The sequence below is a fragment of the Macrobrachium rosenbergii genome, chromosome 54, assembly GCF_040412425.1.
Source record: "Macrobrachium rosenbergii isolate ZJJX-2024 chromosome 54, ASM4041242v1, whole genome shotgun sequence".
NCBI lineage: Eukaryota > Metazoa > Arthropoda > Malacostraca > Decapoda > Palaemonidae > Macrobrachium > Macrobrachium rosenbergii.
This window is the reverse complement of record NC_089794.1, coordinates 43,602,540-43,628,117: the sequence shown is the minus strand read 5'-3', so window position 1 is coordinate 43,628,117 and position 25,578 is coordinate 43,602,540. Positions and strand designations below refer to the sequence as shown.

The window sequence follows — 25,578 nt, the reverse complement described above, 5'->3', positions numbered from 1 at the left end:
TTCCAGGGCTTCATAACATCACAGAGGATGCTTTAAGCTTGGCTCAATTCTCCTATCAGAGTGGTCATTTACCTCAATTGTCTGCAAGGTGGTAAGTGCAAGGGACACCCCCTGTTAGATCTGCTAACCATGCTGTTAAACACCAAACTTCCACTAGACTGCTCTCTGCAGGCAGACCTTGTAACTTGGGCAGCAGATGCTATGCTCTAGCCTTGAGACAATCTTGATGCCTAAAAGTTTTTCATCTCTTTACCAGATCCACTCCTTGAGTTTCAGTGAAACCACTTGGTTGGGATACAACCCTGGTGCTACCAGTCCCACTAAGCCTCTTTATGAGCTTCCATCAGATGCCTCCCTTTTAGATCCAGCTCTCAAGAACAGGTTCTTGATCACTACTGGCCTACTCTAAGCATGTCAGCAAACTCAACACCATTTCATGCAAAGTAACACTCCCTTAGACGGTCTGTCATTTGCTCCAAAGTTTGTAGCCAAATATCAGACATCTAGCAGGTACACCTTCTGACTCCTTTGCCATCCCTGCCCTGCCATCCTGCTGAAGAGGACAGTTTTCTGTGAGCTGTGAGGTCTTATCTCTAAGAAACTCAATTCTTTTGTCCTTCACCTTCTTGTTTGTTCCTGCACATGGGCTGTCATAACTGGAAAGTACCTAATACCTGCATATTCTCAGAGCAGGCACCTGGCATTGCCAGAACACAAATGCTAGGTTCTCCCTTTGTGATAATACTAAAACTCTTGAAAGTGCACTTGTTGGGACCTGTCATCAGCTTACTTATCTACATCATCTTCATGATCTGTCTTCATTTACCTGACACACAGGAAGCAAATGTATCCAGGAGTAACACCTGTTATGCCTCTTGTGCTTTAAGAGTGCATTCTTGGTTTCGCTTAGCAAATCCCTTATTTATGGAAGCACCCATTGTTCAGGAAATATTTCAAACTATACTATATTTCTGGGCTTACTGCTATGTCTTCCTTGTATTGGGCTCATCTCCCTCAAACTGATATTCAGGCCATTTATGGTTAATGGATTACAATAGCAAATTGTGTTTTTATAATAAAACAAGTTTTATTCAAACCCATAAATCGTAGCTTTTAGTGACCTTCCTTCCCCCCTTCTCTTTGAATGTTGGGTAGCACAGAAGAATAGAATAAAACTATGTACCCAGTGGAGTTTGTTAAGCAATTGCAGCTGGGTTTTTTTTTTTTTTTAACATTTCAAATTGAGGCTGCTGGATGCATTCCACACAGTTATTGCTATTTATCATTAGTAGCTTCTTTATAAACACTTGTTTTATTTTAAAATTGTAGTACTTACCATAAAAAATCTTCACCTGTGAGATGAACTGAACATGATAAACTGAATGTGCTAAAATGGCATACACTGTAGCTATTGGAAATAATGGCCTAGAAAGTGTCCTTTTGCTTACCTGAGATACTGACAACTTGTCGCACATATCACATATGGAATGAACATCATCATCTGTTTTACGAGCTTGGAGAAGTTGCGCTGCTTGTATTATTGGAGCTAATGTATCTGTAACACCTGACTCATGGAGCCTCATATCTCTAGTCCACTGTTCTAAGTGACTCAGATTGTAGCGTATCTGCATACCTTTAGACCAATGACACATATCTTTGCGTAACAGAAGATTATTTAGGGACCCAGCACAGATGAAGTAGAAGATCTGAAAAAAAAGTTGACAACAATTTTAGCTTTATGGATTCATTTAATCGAATTTAAGTAAACTTTTCATTCAATGAAACTAATGCCAAAGGTCACATGATGGAAAACAAAGTGATCACAGTGCATTGCATATACTTATAATAGAGCCAATTACTCCATAATTGCCAAAAGTACATGAAATACAAATTTTTCCACAATAGTCATGACTAATTTATCTATCATGTTAATTTTTAAAAGGGCAACACAAACTTTTGCCATCTTCATAAAAATCAATATATAGTACACAAGTTTCTATAGTAAATGAGTGTGATATGAAGTGCTTACCCAAAAGCCAAAGGTACCTAACTTGAATTATTTGTAATTTATAAACCTATACTGTCCCTTAAAGGCTGACTAACAAAGTGTTAAAACTAAACAGTTTGTACAAATACAATTTTTGCATCTTAGCAACATCACCAAATGGAACTCTATATATCTGCATGCCATACATTCAGTTGTAGTCAGCTAATAACAGTGAAGAGTACAATTTCATTTTTTTCTTCCACTGAGTGAATGTGCAGCACAAATTAAGGTAGGCTGTTTACCCCTTTTCACAAGACTACATCTTTAAAACTCATCACAGTATGATCAACAAATGGCAGAATATATTGAATAGTAAAAAAGATAGTAACATATTAGAACAAAAACAAAAAAAATCCGATGTTGGAGCATGGAATTCATCATATCAAAAAGATAAACAAACAAGTAATTCTGATACGTCTTGGAACTGGTCACTCTCATCTGATCCACGGATATTTGAAGAACAGTCAAAATGACCCAATCCCTGTACAGTATGTACAGAGTAAAATTAACATGTAAATGTCTTTTATGTGAGTGCACAAAATATAATTAACAACAAATGTAAAGTTCTGAGAATCTTGATCTTTTTAATTACACAGTCCAATTATAAAATATCTAAAAAGTGTCATTTAAGAAATAAAATCTAAACCTTTTTATTAATAGAGAAATTCTTTGGGCCAGCCATTTGACAGCCAAATATTTAGTTGTCTGGTTAAACTACGTAATAATAATAATAATACTAACTACATATAATAAGATACTGTCAAACAGGTGTTAGTATCTCCAGTACTTGAAAAATGTCTTTATACAATACATAACTTAGATCTTTTGGGACTTCAACATGCCATGCAGTAAGATTTCCAGGATCTAAGTTTAGGCCCTTATATAAGGAAAAAATACTTTACATATCAAAATGTTTAGTAGTTTTATAGAATGAACTCCACAGGTTAAGCCTAGTCATAAGATGCATAAAAGTATCAAAGAATGTTTAATAAAAAGTAACCCTACAATCATACAAAACATAAAATATACTGTAATCTGAAATTAAAACAATATGTCTTTTGTTTCTTAACTGACTAGAGTTTCTTTTAGTTTTCACATACCTGTCTAAAGACCTGTGTAATAAGCTCAGGATCTGTACCAAACATAGCTAGTGTGCGGTAGAATTGGGTCATCTCCTTAAGCAAGAGGTCTAATGCCTTTTGCGGCTCTACGGGAGACTCCAGTTCACGGGCTACACTTCCTGCACGACCTGGTGGATTAGTTACAATTGACATGTAAAAGAGAACATCCATTAAGCCAGCAAATTGTGCAAAAGAAAAATCATGGACTCATTCCAAACCGACTCCCTCAACTGTTCTACAGTGACACTTCAGCATATCAGAATTTATTACTTATCAGGTGTATCCAAGTCCAGCAAGAAAAAATATACAATACATCATACTTGTGATTTTTTTTATCTGCTTTTGAAAGTACCTGTAAAATATGTTTGGTTATTTTATTTCAAGCATTAAAGCTTATAACCACAGTGTAAAATAAAGTTAAATAATGTACCATACTAGCTGTACTTTGTCAAATTTATGCCTGAAAAGTAATTTTTTTCAAGTGAGTGTTACACTTTGTTCATCTGCCACTCTTGTGCTAGGAAATTCCAAGGTGTTTCGTTAAAAAAGAAAAATTAGTAACCGCACTCAGATATGTACTGTATTTGTAGTTCAGACTAGGCAAACAAAACTGTGAATCTTCGTTAATCCAGCATAAAAAGTGCCTTGCTTTCTTTATCAAATGTGAGCAGTAATCTGAAATTTTAAGATTTATTATGGTTAAAACAAGAGTACTGTGACTACAATCATATGTGTACTAAAACACGAATTCATTGTTAAACATATAAAAACAGTTCATTACAAGATTTTTAGTGACCAAGCCATTCTTTGTTTTACTGTGCAATCATGTGCTCTGAAATTCTAAGATTTCTCGTTTAAAGAAGTGCAGCTACCATAGTTGACCAACTCTGCACTCCATGAGTTTGAAACATTGCTGTTTACTCCCTTACATACAAATGGGATTCAGCAATTCTCACTTCGACTATAATGTCCCATGTCAACATACCCACACTGGAGCCTCACTATGATTCAGTCATTGTCTTCTGGGTAAAATTACACAGTTCATTGTACATTAATTAATACAGTCTGGCATTTTGATTGATATATGCCATAATTAATGCATTGTTGTTTATATTTATTTACCTACCACATGAGATTTTGTACTGTACAAAAAATTTATATATATATATATATATATATATATATATATATATATATATATATATATATATATATATATATATATATATATATATATATATATATATATATATATAAATTTATATATATAAATATATAAATAAATATATAAATTATAAATATATATATATATATATATATATATATATATATATATATATATATATATATGTATAATATATATATATATATATATATATATATATATATATATATATATATATATATATATATATTAATTTCTTAAACATCTTTTCTAAACCTCAACAAATTTGCCAAAAAATAATTCTTACCTCTCATGCCACCTGGCTTATTTCCAGACAGGCCTGCAATAGCTTCATGTTCCAAGATGGAAGGCACAATTAATGGCTGGACTTTTTCCTCCATTAGTTTAATAACACCCTAGAAAAAAATAATTGTTTTCAATGAAATGTTTTTAGCCATTATCAGAATAAAAAATCTAATGCTACAAACTGACTTTCATCCACTGTGAATTAATATGGCTTGTGAAATCAAGAGACTGCAATCAAAAACATTTTCAAGAAGAACAATGTTTTGCTATAATGCTTGGCACTATAGCACAATGGTTACATATCCATTTCATAAATAAAATGCTCCTATTACTTCGAGCATTTTAACTTGGAGGTGAACCAAGTTGAAGGTCATACAAGGTGCAGCACTTGGTTTTATACTCAGTTACTGAAATGTAACATGACAAAAAAAAAAAAGCTCTATTATTCATTACTTATCTACAGGCAATCACTTCGTCATGTTAGTGTCTATGTTACAAACAGCCTAAGCACAATACAGTACTCACATTATAAATCCAAACTGCAATGTCTGACAAAACTTGTCTATATTCAGAGAGGTCAAAGTTCTTAAGGCTTTGTTCATTTTGCTTCACAGTGTTTTCTGCCTGGAAAGCTTTGTCTCCAGAATACTGCTTGAGGTTGTGCAAAAGTCGCAATGTATTTGATAACCAAAGCACGGTTGAATCCAAGTCTTCATGGCGTTTCTTGATCACTCTCTTCACGCCATTCACAATATTATTCAAAAGAGAGCGAACTTTTTCATCATCATTTATATGGTCTGTATGCCTGATACACATAAACAAGATGTATGCTGGCAGGCCAGGTAAAAACGTTACTGCTACTCGTGGTTTCAATTCTGCAAATAGATATTTAAAAATTAATACTTTATATTATACAAATCTTTTGAGCAAATATTTTATGAAGTATTTAAAATTAAAAACATCAGAAACATGAATCTAAAAAATTTTTTTCTGAAAATTAGCTACAAAAATTATTTTTTATCCTATAAACGCTCTACTAAAACAGATAATAAATCCACAAAACCCTTCAAGCTATTGCAAAAACATGTAATTCATCAGATCTTGCAGGCCCTGATAAAATTCCTATACAGTACATGTATTGGTAATCCGTAAGTAACTAGTTTTAATCCAAAGGTTATATTAACTCAATGTCAAACAAGTAAAAAAGTCTCTCATAATATTAATTTATATATACTGTGTGTGTATATATATATATATATATATATATATATATATATATATATATATATATATATATATATATATATATATATATATATATATATATATATATATATATATATATATATATATATATATATATATATATATATATATATACACATGTAAATACTGTAGATAGATACACACACATTATACACACACACACCAACAGTCAGTCTTCTACAGGACTGACTGGATGCAAGATTAGCAAAAATTCCAGACCAACAAGTGGGGCCTACAGATATGTACTGGTTAAAACATAATCAGCCTTGATTACCACATACTATAGCTATAAAATTGTTCTGTTTTTAGTCACAGAATATTTAAGTCTTATTATGATATATAAAATAGTTTATTTTAAAATTTATCATGAAAAATTACTAACCATGACCCAGTCTAGGCTAGGTAATTCCCTATTTATAAACAGATTACCTATCTCAAGGTTACCTATCTCATTGTTCTTTCTATAACTATACAAGATAAATTTCATAATGTAGCTATTATTTAATGAAACAAACTTATATATAACATACTTACACTTTACTTAGCAAGGTTGTCACCCTAGCTTAGCCAACATTTAATCATGTGTCTACATATCATGGTGTATCAGACCAACTGCACGTCATTCCAATATTTTTTCCTCAAAACATTTTACTATGCACTCTGATATTGTTTCCAGTGAAAGAGAGAAGCTAGGTATGAACCAGATTACGATTTTTTAAATGTGCATGTAAAGAGGCAACAAAATTAACTGCAGTTCTACCTACTAATCAGAGACAGCAGGAAGTGCTTGGCAGTGGAATACTACCTATGCTACATTACCTTAGCAGACAAAGCATAATTATATCTGCTGTTTAAGCACTGTTTTGTTCGACTGTTGAACCTGCATGTGTTTTCACATCTGTATTTCTTAAGTATGATGTATATAACAGCTGATTATTTTCTTATCTTATTAATGTACTGAACTAAACTTTTACAAACAACATACTGTACATACACACCCACGTCTACATAAGAGATTTTATAAATATTTCCTGTATTACATTTTTATATTTTGTTTGTACAGTACTCTATAATCTTAGTTATTTTACAAAATTTCATATTAAGATATTTTTAAGAGATAGACACAGCATATCATGTACTGTACCTTGTGTGCTCTAAAAGCTCAGGTATCTAAAATCACACATAAGCAAGCATGCTTCACACAGCTTAGCCTACTCTTCCTTTAACTCAGTGGAGCAACATGGACACAGAAACTTAGGATTCCATAAACGTACAGTACTCATAACAAATAATTTCTGTAATAATAATACAAGATGAAAACTTAATGTCAGAAGTGATCCAGTATTTACAATAAATGACATAAAAAATAATTTTTTGGACTTATAAATCTCCTTACAAAACATCTAGACCTATGCGCAGTGACACAACTAGGAAGTAGTGTTTCACAACTAGCTTTGAGCTTCAGAGGGCATCGTGCATAACACTAATTATGACGGGCCAAATTAAACCAAGTGAGAAGACTATGTTCTAACTAAACTGGACATAATAAACTCGTACCATGTGTTTATTGTGTAAACACATTATATATTATTGCATTGCTAGTCACTAACTAGCAAAAACTTCCATTAGTTCTAATTTTTTATCATGAATACATAAATTATTGCATCTTTATTCTTTTACTGGCATCAAGTGCAGTAATATTTCAGTAATATGTTATATTGCATCTTTATTCTTTTACTGGCATCAAGTGCAGTAATATTTCAGTGATATGTTATATTTTAGGAAGTCTAATTGATTTCCTTACATCTCATTGTTGAACAAAACTTGCAATAAAAAAAATCTTGAGGGAGAGAAACAATGAGTTCAGGCTTTGTCCAAAGATAGGCAAATGGACAGCTGTTTTGACACACATCGTTTCGGTACTCTTTGAAGCTGCATTATAAAGTAAATTCGCTAATCTGAGCACAGATTTTTCAGATGCTAGGAGAACAACTGTAATACTGTACATCTTTTAAAATGCTGTTTTTAACTGGCAAAACGAAAATGAGTGAGATGATGTCATGATGATATTTGGTAGTGCGAAACACACTATGGAAGTGCTCTCAACTATTTTTAAAGTTTGGCAGATGGTGGAAGGGTGCTGGACCAGCAGTTTAAAACTATTAAACTGACACAATACCCGCAATACATACAGTACTAAGATCATTCATATAAAAATTCCAGGGCAACCTAAATGTTGTTAAATTAAGTATTTAAATAGGAAATAACATTGCTGTATAATTTTGAAAACAGTCCTCCCATGTCAAAATCATTCATCATGGATCTGCAACTTAGGGTACTATCTATAAATTACTGTATAGTATATCCTTTTTGTTTTAACAATATAATGGAAGATTTTAATTTTCATATAAACACTACAAACAAAATATAACAAATGAAAATGCTAGGTCCTGCTCAAGTTGTGTGCTCTGAATCCATTCATGGAAACCTCAGTGACACACTGATATCTAATCTCATAAAACCAGAGCAAGCTCTTGTCAGAAATAACCCATGTTTGAAAACTTATGCAATATGTTGTTGTTTTGGTTAACTATAGTAGGAACAATCTTGTATGGAATAACCTTATCTGGCATAAAAATCTTACCATATATGAGCACCCGTATAATCTGCATTTCATCAGATCTGTCATACTCAAACATGCCCATGTACTCCCTCTCCTTTTTCCGGATGACTGGCATGACATCATTCTCATTGTTGGTAACATCAAGCAGGTCGCTGGGATCAGCACCTATAAAATCAAAATATTTTTATTAAAATCATGTAAAGCTGACACAATATAACATTAAAACAAGTCTTTACTGTGTACAGCATGTTACACATGTGGAATGCTGCTCATTCCCCATACACTAAAAATGATCCTACCATTAGTTTCCTCCTTCACTTTGAACACAAAATTAAATGTACTTCATGTGCAGGAACTGCTTCCTTGTCTTTGAACACAATAAAATTACCAATGAACGTACTAAAAATACAATAGAAGCTTTATAAGATTATCTGTGCATCATTTGAAAAAATTTTAATTTTAATCTTAGAAATCTGAAGGAAAACAAAAGGAAGAACATTTATATTTTATGGGATATACAGTCTCAAGGCCAACAATTTTTGCCACAAAACAAAAGCCCAGATCCACACATGTATCTGGAGGATAATTTCTTCAGATTACCAAATTTGAAATAATGGTGACAGCTATTACAGGGAATTCACAGAGGGATTTTCTCAAAAATTCTTAATACAGACACTTAGTGCTCTCTCTAAAAAGCTAATCAAAGAACCAATCAATATGGTCCAATCTCATTCATCAAACAAGCATGTTAAGTCGGCTTTTGATTAAAAAAAAAAAAAAAAAAAAAAAAAAAAAAAAAAAGATGCAGGCAGATATAAAGTACCCATTGGGAGAGACAGTGGGTTTCCAAGAGTTTGATTTCATAATCCTATATGCAACTTTGTTCTGTAAGTAATTTTTTTTTTTTTTTTTGGGGGAGCACAGCATCAATTAGCCTCTTGGTACCATCAACCTAAAAAAAAGTGGAGTGGAACTGTACTCAGTGCTGTGCGTGTTTTTTATGCTTAAGCATTACTGTATAGGTGAAAATTACACTAACATCATCAAAGTCAGCAATGAAGGTTGATGAGGTACTGAAATAAGCCATGTCAAGGGGGCAAGGGAAAAGAAATGAAACTTATTATGAGGAGTCAACTTGTAGTAATTTTAATCACCGGTCTTTGGGGGTATTTGAGGAAATCCCAAACTGTGGCTCTGTACGGTCTTGTCCAGTCAAGAAACTGACCTCCTTAATTGAATGATAACCTTTAACAATGGAAATGAGATATTTGAAGTATATAAAGCACTCAAAACATTTTTTTAAAAATTCCTTTGGTATTATTCAGCTACTTAATGGTATGAGAGAGAATGAGAAAAAATGTTCTTTAAACCTGAAAGCAGAAAGCTATTCACAGAGTATTTTACTGCTGTACACAATACATATAGTTTCACTTTAGTTCATTTTGCAACTTAGAATGTGAAGACAATACATAACATTCTTAGCTACAAAGGCTCAAAACTGTAATCACTCCAGCCAACAGATAGAAAAGCTAAATAAAAGTTTAAAAGAGAAACAAAAGATCATACACAAATGTTAAGACTCAATATCCACATTCATTAATGACCACACATCAACCTGCAGTAAATCTAGTTTTTACTGTACTTTTCAGAGAGTAACATTTACATCCTTATCTATCAAGTTTTACCCTCATTACCATACACAAATTTGACTACAATACACCTTAAATCAATACCATGAAATAACGAGAACATCTCCAGGCCTTGAAAAGGGAACACCATACTTTCCAATACCATACAGTAACTCATACTAAAATCATTCACCTTCAAAAATCACAGAACAATTGGTCATTCTTTTCATTACAGCATGCATAATACCCAGTACGAATATGTGATATTGTATGCATCATGCAGAAAGTAACATTTTACCACTACATTTCCACTAAAATTAAAGTGCAAGACTTAAATTTTTAATACTGCACAACTTGCATGCACACACACTGTGTGCATGTATACTGTATATTAACATACTGTAATATAAGAGCATAATAATGATAATAATTTTACCCAATTATATGCATAGATAATTACAATCTTAACAAACAATGCAGAAGAGAGTTAAATTATCAATGAACATATGCAGCCAATGTTATTATTTAATATAACAAAAGCTTTGGGATAGAGAGGCTTTACAGATAAAAAAATAATCTAAAAAATCTGCATGCAATTTAGTCAATAAAGGTCATACTGAAAAGTGTTAGTAGTAATATATATATATATATATATATATATATATATATATATATATATATATATATATATATATATATATATACATATAAACCATATATATATATGTTGATTCATATACATACTGTGAGGGCTGCCCTGAGCTGATGACCGTTTGCATCCAGAGCCACATAAACCAGTCTAAATATGTGTTGATTCAGCAAGGGTCATATAAAGATGAGGGCTGCCCTAAGCTGATCAAATTTGTTTGCTTCCAGAGCCTGTGATCAACTAGAGGCCCAGACACAAGAATTTTTTCTTGCATGATGAAGATTGGGAAAAGGGTCATATAAAGATGCACAGGGTATTGCCATAATGCATTCAAATTTGTTAAAAGGAGAGATAATGTACCTAGATCAACTAGAGGCTGGGAGTAGCTATATAGTATATATATAAATATATATATATATTTTTCTTGCATGATATATATATATATATATACAAGTTTTATATTTATATATATATGTATATATGTGTGTATATATATATATATATATATATTATATATATATATATATATATATATATATATATATATATATATATATATATATATATATATATCAGTAATTTTATTCTGGAAGAATTATTATTATAAGCAGATCGTTCTCCCCAGGCCTAGAGATTTAAATTGCGGTACACTTCTTGTATGTAACTGTGACATTATTGCATGTAACATTAGTATATGTTATAAGCAACGTCAGTCTACAGATCTTCAAATGCCAATTAGTAATTCATAAAGATATGCAAGAAAGAGAAAAACACAAGATGCTAGTATTAGTTCCTTGAAAGATAACCAGTGCAACCAACAGGAACCATTTCCCAATATGAAAACAGACAAATGAATGGCATTCAACCATATACATACCATAACACAAAAACAGCACAGTAGCACTTGACAGATTCAGAAGTTTGCTACATCTTTTTATTATGTACATTTTGTCAAGAACAAAAAAAATTTAATTCTCTGAAAATAATTATGAAATTTCTGAAATTATAAATTGTTTACAACATTTTCTACTGTAAGGGCAAATTGTGTATACACATCATAAAAACACCACATTTTTCTCTTCTCAAAATATAAAAATTGTTGATCCAACAAAGACTTTCACATTGTGATCCTGCCAAACCCAAAGAGTACATACAAACTGTCATGGCATACAGCAAGTGTATGGAAACTTTGTCAATTTGCTATGTACACTTAACATCTCGTACAGTTTTCTTTTCTGTATCTTTTTGAACATACATGAAATACGATGCATACTGCATACATACGTACGTCAGCATACATAGTAACCTGTTTACCATTGCAAATACTAAATATAAAAATTATATCATGAACAGCATAAAGAAAAAGTTTCTCTTGAGTTTAGGATTGCTATTTCCTTTCCTCTACTTGCACTTTTCTTATCAACGTAATCTATCATTTTGCAAATAACATTATTAATATATCTGGGATCAAGCCACTCTTTTTTTTTCTAACAACTGTATTTTGGAGTTATTAATCCTCCAATCAACAAAGTTGAGAGAATCGTTTTCCCCTCCATTTGTCAGTCAGTGAGTCAATCAGATTTATCTTGTCCTTTCAGGCTTGATTAGTGCATTACTAGTTGTCCGTCTCTCTGGTTTTCAAACAAATAATATCGAGACATACATTATACCAATAAAATTAAAGAAAATAATAGCACGCTTTGAAACCTTCCACCCAACAGCAAATCTTGCTGCATCTTGGCTTGGTTGGATATAAAATGAATCATTTAGGCAGGATAGAAAAAAAACATGTTGCCTGACTGATAGGGCATGCGCAAGGTTTATGAATAATGAAGGCTTCAAGAGTGGAGTACCTGTAAATCAAAGTTAGAGCAGACCTACTAACTATTTTTGTCCCAAGAGCTCTTCATATTCAAAGTTTAAATGTAAAAGGTGCACGTCACATGCACAATCTTAACAGATGTGTTTCTTTGACCAATGTTATAAAGGACTAAAGGTTACTTCTGGGTAGAATTTACTTCTGCTGTTTCAGACTTCTTACCTGTTTTTCACTTCCCATACGTACAAATCAATGATAATGACCAATTTCTGGACATTACAAAAACCCCAATTAAAATTCGCACAAAACCACAACAAGATAAGGGACAGAAAGACCCCTAGAGTTGACAAGTTCTAATGAGATGCTGTGTACATTAGTCAGTGTGTGAATGAGCGGCTACCCAGGGTTTATGAAGTATGTCTGGCTGAATGGAAAAATTCTGAAGGAATGGGTATGTATTCCTTGCTATATGGGTGAATGTGACAGAGGAGACAGTAACAGTTATAAGGGCATAGCACTACTAAGCATAGCCTACTATGGAAGGTATACAAGGTATGATTTTGGCTGAAAAAGTAAAGAGGTGAAAAATGCAAAATTCACAAATGTCCCTCTTCTAACGCTCATTTCTTAGAATTTCCTTCTCATCTAATTTTAACTGACCTCTGTGTAACAACCTCTTTACCAACTTGCTCAGCATCCCTCAGTTGCTCATTCAATTCTAATAATAGCCATATCCTTTATTCATGATAGTTGCTTGGAATTTTTTTGTAATAATTAAATTAAAATATCCAACAAGATGCATCTTGGGTATTATCTCCTCTTTGACTGTCTTCTTACATACAGTCCATAGACCCCTCAAAGTTAATCCCTTTTTATTATTTTTTAATCAAATGTAACTTGACTAACAAGAGGCAGTTGCATTGTCATCTTCAGACATGGTCACCTGGATATGGTCCCCATGAACTGTGCTGAAACAAAGGCATCGAACAAAAAGTTCTTACAAAACTCCAAGTATCCCCAACTCATCCTGAGTCCCAATTAACTTATGCACATTGCACCTGGTATATGTTAAAAAGACAAACAAACCTTATCTGAACTTCAACCTGGTCCCGATTTTCATTTCAGAACAATTATGTTCCCCCCTACATAAAATTCTTAATACTCATTGGCCCAACTCGTCCCAGGTCCCAATTAACTTATGCACATTACACCCGTTCTCTGAACTCCAACCTGGTCCTGATTTTCATATGAGTACAATTATTTTCCCCCCTGCATAAAAGTCTTAATACGTTATTATGTTCAACTGCAAATTTACCATTGCCCAGTTAATTCGAGCAGCAATCTTTTAATCAAATCCTCTTTCATCTGCACATTAGGGTCATCTTTTTCAATATCTTTGCAGCAACAGTTAGGATGCCAACTTGTTGTTTGAGTTCATCCAGGACCCAACCATCCTTTCATCCTTTAGGTTATTCTTCTGTAAATAAACTCATGATTTCTCTTGGTGTTCCAGCCCCATCCACTAGATTTTTCTTTTGTAAAAGAACTTCTCTTATCAAGTAAAATTTTTGTTTGAGTTTTTAAATGCAACTGAAAATCCTCAATTTTTCAAGTGTTACCCAAGAGTAAATTACCTATCAGTAGCTAACATGAGTTATTTGTGTATAATTGAACCAGAAGTGGATAAACTATAGTTAAGGGCCAGAGATAAAAGCCATGTATATTGGCCTACCTCTAGAGTGAAGAAGGAAATTAAGTTAAATGAGCCACTGTAGATAGGTTAAAGACAGTCCTCTGGAATAAAGTATCTAAATGTATATATTAAAGGTGAAATTTAAGGAACTTCTGATTCACCCTTTAGTGTTTGGTGCAATTTTCAATACCGACAGAATGACCAATAGGAGAACATGGGGTTTAGAAAAAAAAAATGTGCTGATCAGTTGTCTGTTATGAAACAGTTATGTGAGAAGTTTGAGAGTAAAGGGAAAGAACTTTATTTTGGTAGCAAATGCACCACACTACGGTAGGTTAAGAGATGTTAAGAGTTAGATTTGATAAGCAAGGAAGATAGCAGGGTCTGTGCAAATAATGTGGAAGAGAGCTTGAGTGTCTATACAAATAATCTGGAAGAGAACTTGAATGTCTATACAAATTATTTGGAAGAGAAATTGAGTGTCTATAGAAATAATTTGGAATTTGGAAGAAAACTTGAGTGTCTATACAAATAATTTGGAAGAGGACTTGAGTGTCTATACATATAATTTGGAAGAGAACTTAAGTATCTATGCAATTAATCTGGAAGAGTAGATAACTTGAGTGTCTATACAAATAATTTGGAAGAGAACTTGAGTGTCTATACAAATAATTTGGAAGAGAACTTGAGTGTCTACACAAACAATGTGGAAGAGAACTTGAGTAGCTATGCAAATAATCTGGAAGAGAACTTAAGTGTCTATGCAAATAATTTGGAAGAGAGCTTGGGTGTCTATGCAAATAATCTGGAAAAGAACTTGAGTATCTATGCAAATCATTTGGAAGAGAACTTGGGTGTCTATACAAATAATTTGGAAGAGAATTGAGTACCTATGGAAATGATTTGGAAGAGAACTTGGGTGTCTATACAAATAATTTGGAAGAGAACTTGAGTGTCTATGGAAATAATCTGGAAAAGAACTTGGGTGTCTATACTAATAATTTGGAAGAGAACTTGGGTATCTATGCAAATAATCTGGAAGAGAACTTGAGTGTCTATGCAAAAAAATTTGGAAAAGAACTTGAGTATCTATGCAAATAATCTGGAAGAAAACTTCAGTATCTATGCAAATAATTTGGAAGAGAACTTGATTATCTATGAAAATAATTTGTAAGAGAATTTCGGTGTTTATACAAATAATTTGGAAGAGAACTTGAGTATCTATGCAAATTATAAGGAAGAGAACCTGAGAGTTTATATAGAGAATCTGGAAGAGAACTTAAGTGTCTATACAAATAATCTGTAAGAGAACTTATCTATGGAAATAATTTGGAAGAGAACTTGGGTGTCTATACAAATAATCTGTAAGAGAACTTATCTATACAAATAATTTGGAAGAGAACTTGAGTATCTATGCAAATAATCTGGAAGAGAACTTGAGTGTCTATGCAAATAATTTGAAAGAGAGCTTGAGTATATATGGAAATAATTTAGAAGAGAATTTCGGTGTTTATACAAATAATTTGGAAGAGAATTTCAGTGTTTATACAAATAATTTGGAAGAGAACTTGAGTATCTATGCAAATGATCTGGAAGAGAACTTGAGTGTTTATGCAAATAATTTAAAGAATCTGAATATCTATGGAAATAATCTGAAAAGAGAAGTGTCTGCAAATGCAAATAGTTTAGAAAAAGTAATTTGGAAGATATCTTGGAAATAATGCAAATTGGAAGAGAACTTGAGGTGTCTATACAAATAATCTGGACAAGAACTTAGTGTCTATGGAAATAATTTGGAAGAGAACTTAAGTATCTATGGAAATAAATTGACTTTATTGCCTATACAAATAATTTGGAAGAGAACTTGAGTATCTAAAAAAATAATTTGGAAGAGAACTTGGGTGTCTATACAAATAATTTGGAAGAGAACTTAAGTACATATGGAAATAATTTGGAAGAGAACTTGGGTGTCTATACAAATAATTTGGAAGAGAATTTATAAATGCAAATAATCTTGAAGAGAACTTAAGTGTCTATGAAAATAATTTGGAAGAAGACTTGGGTATCTATGGAAATAATTTGGAAGAAAACTTGGGTTCTATTCAAATAATCTGAAGAGAACTTGAGTATCTATGCAAATAATCTGGAAGAGAACTTGAGTGTCTATACAAATAATTTGGAAGAGATTAGAGTGTCTATACAAATAATTTGGAAGAGAACTTGAGTATCTATGCAAATAATCTGGAAGAGAACTTGAGTGTCTATGCAAATAATTTGAGAAGAGAAATTGAGTATATATGCAAATAATTTAGAAGAGAATTTGAGTGTTTATACAAATAATTTAGAAGAGAATTTCGGTGTTTATACAAATAATTTGGAAGAGAACTTGAGTATCTACGCAAATGATCTGGAAGAGAACTTGAGTGTCTATGCAAATAATTTGGAAGAGAACTTGAATATCTATGGAAATAATCTGAAAGAGAACTTGAGTATCTCTGCAAACAATTTGCAAGAGAACTTGGGTGTCTAGACAAGTAATTTGGAAGAGATCTTGAGTATCTATGCAAATAATCTGGAAGAGAACTTGAGTGTCTATGAAAATAATCTGGACAAGAACTTTAGTGTCTATGAAAATAATTTGGAAGAGAACTTAAGTATCTGTGGAAATAAATTGAAAGAGAACTTTATTGCCTATACAAATAATTTGGAAGAGAATTTGAGCATCTATGCAAATAATCTGGAAGAGAAGTTGAGTGTCTATGCAAATAATTTGGAAGAGAACTTGAGTATGTATGCAAATAATTTGAAGAGAACTTGAGTATCCATGGAAATGATTTGGAAGAGAACTTGGGTGTCTATACAAATAATTTGGAAGAGAACTTCGAGTGACTATGGAAATAATTTTGAAGAGAACTTGGGTGACTTTACAAATAATTTGGAAGAGAACTTGAGCATCTATGCAAATAATTTGGAAGAGAACTTGAGTGTCTATAAAAATAATATGGAAGAGAACTTGAGTACAAATGGAAATAATCTGGAAGAGAACTTAAGTGTCTATAAAAATAATTTGGAAGAGAACTTGGGTGTCTATACAAATAATTTGGAGAGAATTCGAGTATCTATGGAAATAATTTGGACTTAGGTGTCTATACAAATAATCTGAAGAGAACTTAAGTATCTATGCAAGTAATCTGGAAGAGGACTTGAGTGTCTATGCAAATAATTTGGAAGAGATTTGGGTTTCTATACAAATAATTTGGAAGAGAACCTGAGTATCTATGCAAATAATCTGGAAGAGAACTTGAGTGTCTATGCAAATAATCTAGAAGAGAACTTGAGTGTCTATGCAAATAATTTGGAAGAAAGCTTAAGTATCATGGAAATAATTTGAAAGAGAACTTGATTGTCTATACAAATAATTTGGAAGAGAACTTGAGTATCTACGCAAATAATCTGAAAGAGTGCTTGAGTGTCTATGTAAATAATTTGGAAGAGAACCTAGATGTCTAGACAAGTAATTTGGAAGAGATCTTGAGTATCTATGCAAATAATCTGGAAAAGAACTTGAGTGTCTATGAAAATAATCTGGAAGAGAACTTTAGTGTCTATGCAAATAATTTGGAAGAGAACTTACGTATCTGTGGAAATAATTTGACAGAAGACTTGTCTATACAAATAATTTGGAAGAGAACTTCAGTATCTATGCAAATAATCTGGAAGAGAAGTTGAGTGTCTATGCAAATAATTTGGAAGAGAACTTGAGTATGCATGCAAATAATTTGGAGAACTTGAGTGTCTAAGCAAATAATTTGAAGAGAACTTGAGTATCTATGGAAATAATTTGGAAGAGAACTTGGGTGTCTATGCAAATAATCTGGAAGAGAACTTGAGTATCTCTCCAGATAATTTGGAAGAGAACTTGTGTATCTATACAAGTAATTTGGAAGAGATCTTGAGTATCTATGCAAATAATCTGGAAGAGAAGTTGAGTGTCTATGCAAATAATTTGGAAGAGAACTTGAATATGCATGCAAATAATTTGGAGAACTTGAGTGTCTAAGCAAATAATTTGAAGAGAACTTGAGTATCTATGGAAATAATTTGGAAGAGAACTTGGGTGTCTATGCAAATAATCTGAAAGAGAACTTGAGTATCTCTCCAGATAATTTGGAAGAGAACTTGTGTATCTATGCAAATAATTTGGAAGAGAACCTGAGTATCTATGGAAATAATTTGGAAGAGAACTTGGGTGTCTATGGAAATATGAGTGTCTATGGAAATAATTTGGAAGAGAACTTTAGTGTCCATACAAATAATCTGGAAGAGAACTTGAGTTTCTATGCAAATAAATTTAAAGAGAACTTGAATGTCTATGTAAATAATTTGGAAGTGAACTTGTGTGTCTATGGAAGCCAAGGATGGAATGCATAAATGTGGCGTTGAGCTAAAACTCCTGTATGCAAGTGAAAAGTGGATGTTGAATGTAAATGAGTTTTTTTAAATTTTGAAGCTTCTGAGACTACAGATGTTAAAGTAAACCATTTATTCCACAAGGACATTAAATATACAGTACTTTGCTCTACAGTTTTCGCCTCAACTGGCCCTGTTAAATCGTTTTTATTAACTGAGGTACACACAATCCTTATAAGTCAAGTATACCTTAGTTTAACCAGACCACTGAGCTGATTAACAGCTCTCCTAGGGCTGGCTCGAAGGATTAGACTTATTTTATGTGGCTATGAACCAATTGGTTACCTAGCAACAGGACCTACAGCTTATTGTGGAATCCGAACCATATTATAGCAAGAAATGAATTTCTATCACCAGAAATAAATTCCTCTAATTCATCATTACCGGCCAGAGACTCGAACTCGGGTCTAGCGAGTGCTAGGCGACAACTCTACTGACTCTCCCAACGAGGAACTACAATCCTTATAACAGTGGTCACAAAATAGAGGCTTTTATCAAATTCGTACTGTCGTCGAACATCATGTGAAAACAATAGGTCCATATTAAAAAAAAAAAGTTCGTCATTGCCATTAAATCTATTAAGAATTCTATTTTTTAAACAGGCACTTTCAACTACTCATCTTTCAATATAATGCCATCTTTCAAAAACTACGTTACTTCTTTTCCAATGTATTACAACATTACGCTTGAGCTATGTATATGTTAACAGCAATACTTACGTTATTTGCATGTATATAACACTTATTGTTTGACACGAGTCGGAAGATTTGTTTCCAATTGTCCAATATAAAAGTTATCACAAGAACATGGTATCTGATAAAACAAAACAAAACCTTCCTTTTGTTTCAGGCCGTTTTTGATTAACATTTTACCAACTGTGGATATAAATGCAAAAATAACTTAGACATTGAGAATTTTACGTGAATGAATTGCATTTTCGGTATGAAATGGGAAGTTGATTCTTGTTTTGTTACTGTTTAACGAACCAATTTCTGAGTAAAAGGTGTTTCATGCTAGACTAAAACAATTGTTGACACACTCTGTAGCACAGCCAGTATCTCCCCTAAAACTGTGAAAACAATAATCTCTTCATTCGTGTACAGTATTAGTGACTAACAGTCCTAGGTGTTCACAAAACAGTTCTTTGGGCAGACTATATTTGCACTTTTGCAATATTAACTGTACTTTTGCTTTTGTATTTCTTTGTATCTCAGCCAATAAAAGTTCTTGAAAAGGGCCGGTGGAGGTCGAAACATTATTATATATATATATATATATATATATATATATATATATATATATATATATATATATATATATATATATATATATATATATATATATGTCGTGTTGTTGTGCGCGCGCAGCAAGCGCGCCTCGCTCATCCACAATAAGAAAGAGGATGACATACAATTTTATGATTTGATTTGGGGAACAAACGAATATTGCTGGAATGCGACGTTGGTGTCATTACCCGGAGTTAAATGTCGCATTGGCAGAAACTGGGACAGACTTCTGAAAAGAGGACGCCTTCCCACAATTATGGTTCTTGGGGTATCATACCATATTTCCGGGGTGAAACACCCTATTCGATAATCTTAGAGGGGAATGGAGTGAGAAGTGAGTGTGTAATAAAGAAATGATTATTATTATTATTATTATTATTATCACTGCTGAGACTTTTCTTTTTTACACGGAGAAAAGTTTTAATATTATTCCCAAAGTGCACAAATCCTCATGAAACTTAAAACCATTTTAAGACGATGGAACAAAATAAGGACGAAAAGTAAAAACATTTGAGCAAATCGTAGATTGCTGCACTTATGATGTTATCATGATATCAAAGCGTTCCATAATTTTACGTCGACCGTCAAAATGATTGCAATTTGCATTTTAACACTGCCGTACAAAATTTATCTTCACTGCGCCTTCATTACTATAAGAAATTGAGTACGTTGCCCCAGATTCTCTCTGTAAACCCCTCTCTCTCTCTCTCTCTCTCTCTCTCTCTCTCTCTCTCTCTCTCTCTCTCTCTCTCTCACACACACACACACACACACACACACACACACACATAGCGCCGACGCGGGTTAATATTTATTTCTTGACAATAATATTAATGTGCGAGTTTTATGGAGAGAGAGACGAAGGGATGCCGCTTTCTAGCCCACGCTAAGGGGAAAAAACGAATATTGAAGATTATATGACTGGTAATGAGGAAACCCAAATGTTTAGTGACGGAAAGACATAATCGACGAATGGGACAACCCCGGGATTAATGGTCGACCTATCGGTTACTTGGGGATACGGCGCATGACCATACATGACCCACTTTCCGTTGCCATTTACGGTTATAAAAAGAGCTACAGAATGCAATGCTGAGCGCCAGACAATGCCGAAGTCTCAACTAGTCCCCTTTTATTTCCAAACAATGGAGCAGCTCCTTTCACATCGAGAGAGAGAGAGAGAGAGAAATAATGCCTTAACAATATCATTTGGGATGTTGCCTTCTCGAGCAGAGCGTTTGATTGGCAACTTGCCACTAAAGCTATTTCAGACGACTCGAACTTAAAACTCTTACTATATGCAAAATAAAAGAAAATTTCCTGAGGGCTCTGGGTACGTATTAAAAACTGTTACGTAGTGAGACATCGTATTCATTGCGCCTGGAAATTGGGAAATTATACCTCGAAAACTCTACCTTACTCCCTTCTTCTCTTCCTTCGTGGCTTCTCACACTTTTGAAATCACGTGATTTTCTTATTCCGAAAGTCAACTTGAACATGAGACGCTTAATTCATTCAAATATTCAAGTCATCGAAGGAGTGCCATTTCATGACTTCAATTTTACAAATATTCTTAACAATTTTCGTATAATCGCTTTCCAAATCTTAAAAAATACCCAGTGTTCTATAATTATACCGTATTTACATGGAGAAGAGAGCTAGGTTTTCAATATAAATCTTATTGTATACCAAGTTCAACCAAAAGTCTTGTAAAATAAGGTTCTGCAGATCGTAAAAAGTTACTTCGTAAACAAAGAATTACAAGTATTAGTATACTATAAGTGTACCTTAACTACAAACTGTCATTACCTGTGATGACGGGGATGAGTGAAGAGGTGCTCGTCCTGATTGGAAAAATGATCCCGGCTTTCCTCCGGCGGTTGTTCATATTTTGAGTTGTATTGCTGGTGGTGGTGATGTTGTTGTTGTTGTTATTGGCATTGTTGGATTTGTTATTGTTATTGATGCTGCTGTTGCTATTATCAAGGCAACCACTCTGAGAAGGAGAGTGGATGGTCCTGCACTTATTGCAAAAATTATTTTTATTATTACTGTCCTTGGAAAGTCTAAAGACAAACCCAAACCGGTTGGCTTCATTCGTCACATTGCTATTATACTTGGTGTTCCCAAGGGTACCCCTGGGACTGGGTATGTTGGTCCCAGCGAATTTCCTCCTGATCCCTTCATCCAAACGGGCGGGCATTGTGGCGCTTTGAAGATCTTTGACTGCGCAAGAAGATATGGGATATGACGAAGAAAATGTTACTGGGGGCGTAAGAGCGGAAAAACGACCAAAATCCTCAGAGCTGGAGTTGTCAGCAGGTGCTGATAATGGGCAAGAAATGGGCAGGGACCCGGTGATTACCGTCGAAGGGGAGGAGGAAGGCGAACTGCAAGGATCGACTGAATCACTCCAACTCGTGGAGCTGTGTGGAAACGACGACCTTCGTGACTCGAGTCCCCTCTTGACCAATTTCTCAGATCGCCGGATGTCTATAGCGAGGGACTGGCGTCTCCCTGACGTTAATCTTTCGGTAACAGAATCCTTGTGATGCCGAGTGCTTTTGTCAGAGGCAGACGATGCGAACAGATCATCAAAGGGCGAGATCAAAAGTCCTCCAAAGACGGTGCAATCTCCGTCCGGCAAAATGCTGGGAGATGAGGCCGTAAGAGTTGGTATGCTTCCACTGTCAACTATGGTTAGCTTCAAATCCTCAGCGGGGACGTTTGACAAACGTCTCTTTATTTTACTCAACCTTCACACATCAATTTCGAGGAAGTAAAAAATGGTAACGATCAGAAGAAACGACACAAAAACACTGTTTTCGAAAAAACCCATAATGGTCAAAAGGTAAGTTTGGATCTTTTATTTCCTCTTCGATACAATCCACTGAACATGCAAAAACTAGTTCAAAGCTTAAAGTTCTCTGTTAAACATTCCAAGAAACATTCCATTATGTACTACTGTATTCTTCACCAACAGTGATAGTCCGTAAAAAAATTACTACCATTGAAATAATAATAATAATAATAATAATAATAATAATAATAATAATAATAATAATAATAATAATAATAATAAAAATAATGACAAGAACTAATAATAATGACAATAATAATATATAATAATAATAATTTTCATAGACGAATAAGTGTAATGAAAATTCCCCAGCACAGAACTCCTCATTTTCCTACCAACTATGAAAGATAAGTCATCAGGGTCCCTGAACTTTTATCAAAGTCATCCCCTAATTGCGTAGCGTAATGAGCAGGATTGCCCTCAGGGATGGCCTAAGGGACTGATATATTAACGGTGGAGGGGGGGGGAGAGGAGAGATACGAGGTTATTGGTAAATTAAAAGGGGTAAGCGTACGGTCGGGAGGGTGGGGAAAGGGGCATGGGGAGACGGGGAAGCGTCAATAAAGGTTCATTGGTTACTGATCGACGGACGGACAGACAGACAGACATGAGAGACAAATACACAAACACACACCGATCGATTCAGTGGGTTGAGGACAAAGAGAGTATCGTTAATTACCTTCCACGATAAATGGTCGATTATTGTACTTCAATGAGAATTTTCTAAAGCATACGACCATTTGACGATAACTGCGGGGATATTACTCTCGATCACTGCATAATTTATGTGAAAGTGCTCGCAGGTCGCAGGTGTACAAAATGTTGGTAGTTGTAATCACTCATCCAATACAGAAATTATAACTCTTATAAATCATAGCTCAGGTTATCTTGTAAAGTTACTGTGCCGCTGACAGTTCTAAAATTCTATTCTAAATCGTACTTACGTACATCCAAAAAATAGCATAAAATTGCAAATACACAGTATATTCTGAATGCTGACTGCTTTATTTCAATGATTTCATTAAGTAACTGAATAAATGCGAGAATGGCTATGGCATTTAACTTCCCACTGTTAATGATTATTACTCAAAGACATTCCGCTTGATTTTTTTCATAATACCTGTAAACTAGTTGATGCACGATTAAAAATCTTGAGTTATTTTGTAATAATAGAGTTAATCCTTCAGTTGCACTGTTCTCTTTTCGTAAGGCATACACCTTTGAAGCCGAACTGATAGACATAGTATAACAGAAATGTATATATGAAGAATAGGGGCTTGATTTGTGCATAAAGAACTATATTATGGAGAGAGAGAGAGAGAGAGAGAGAGAGAGAGAGAGAGAGAGAGAGAGAGAGAGGCGCGCCAGCTTTCACAGAATGCCAAGTTACATCACATTTACGACCATTGTAAATAAACCCATATAAAAAAGAAAACTTTCCCCGCTCATGCATAAGATAGTACAAGCTTATTACTTTGGAAAACATACGATGCAAAAAAGCATTAACTACATCATGGTTAATTCCGGATACTATGATAATAAAAATAAAAACATAATCATGGCTATTTGTTGAAATTAACCCTAGCAATCTGCTTAACATAATGTAATCATCACCATCATCATCTCAGCATAATCCCCGTTCGGGGTCGCTGTTTTTAATGAGCCTTTTCCAGGTGTTTCTATCTTTTTTCCCATTACACATTCGGATTTCCATGTCGGTGCTAGTTCTGAGCTAGCAGCTATTTTCTTGTGGAGTTTCCGTCACCTTAGATTTGTTCCCTTCTTTTTTCAACTGGGATGCATCCTAACTTAATCTATCCTAGGAATTCTATCCCGACTTGCATATTTTCGTAAGTTAAAAGTTCTCTGGGATAAAGTAATAGTAGCAATAATATCTGATAATAATGACTGATGGAAACACTTCTTGAACCATCGAAATTCTGAGAAAATATTGTATCTATTACATATCTATAATCCTTTTAAAAATATCAACTGCCTACAGAAATGTTACAGAGAACTCCAACAAAACGAGTTGTGGTAAAAGGATTTCAAATCACGGTACATATATCTATCGTAGCAGGAACGGGAAACCCATAAAACCTATAAACCAGGCCAATATTAGCCTATATGAATAATGTTATAAAAGGAGCGTACATCTCTTACTTAGTAAATAATTATTCAATAGTAAATTTTAGAAGCCCGGCGTAACAATAGATCTACCATGTGATGTTTACCAAACAAACTACTGTACTCCCGTTAAGTCGAGAATCCCATCAGGAGAAAAACTTAAGGTCTGCCGAGTAATTACAGGGCTAGATGCTGCTCCATTATCATACGTATCATAAGAAGAGTTTCCGGCATGGGAATGGAGAGGTCAGCCAACCTAACCTCATCAACTCCCCTTTCCCATTCAACCTCAATACGCTATTTCTAATCTTTCTCAACCCCCAAACCCCCTTCCCACATTCGCTATACGCAGTGAGGGAACACTGACAACCCTCATCAGTGGCCGAGAACCCAGCGTAGAAGTTACAGCAGCAGCAGCAGTCATTATTTTTTTTTAGATTTTAAAGTTTCGAACTTCACTGTATTTTTATAAAAGACATCCAACGAAAACGACATATATCAGCATTATTCATCTATCG

General features: G+C 33.8%; 2 protein-coding genes across 14 annotated transcripts in view; both read right to left on the bottom strand.

Moving 5' to 3' along the window:
* Positions 1-25,578, bottom strand: part of didum (dilute class unconventional myosin) — a 323,000-nt gene that overhangs the window by 9,585 nt on the left and 287,837 nt on the right. For all 13 annotated transcript variants that reach the window (XM_067098124.1, XM_067098121.1, XM_067098117.1 and 10 more), the window contains 5 exons: positions 8,550-8,693; positions 5,165-5,514; positions 4,641-4,749; positions 3,148-3,296; positions 1,449-1,706 (listed from right to left, as the gene is read on the bottom strand). In XM_067098124.1, the coding sequence (XP_066954225.1) occupies positions 1,449-1,706; positions 3,148-3,296; positions 4,641-4,749; positions 5,165-5,514; positions 8,550-8,693 (1,010 nt within the window). The remainder of the gene's footprint in view (positions 1-1,448; positions 1,707-3,147; positions 3,297-4,640; positions 4,750-5,164; positions 5,515-8,549; positions 8,694-25,578) is intronic.
* Positions 10,457-25,578, bottom strand: part of LOC136835088 (uncharacterized protein DDB_G0288805-like) — a 45,304-nt gene continuing 30,182 nt past the window's right edge. The window contains exons 2-5 of the mRNA XM_067098268.1: positions 21,883-22,829; positions 11,027-11,035; positions 10,901-10,933; positions 10,457-10,467 (exon numbers count right to left, since the gene is read on the bottom strand). Of these exons, the coding sequence (XP_066954369.1) occupies positions 10,457-10,467; positions 10,901-10,933; positions 11,027-11,035; positions 21,883-22,829 (1,000 nt within the window). The remainder of the gene's footprint in view (positions 10,468-10,900; positions 10,934-11,026; positions 11,036-21,882; positions 22,830-25,578) is intronic.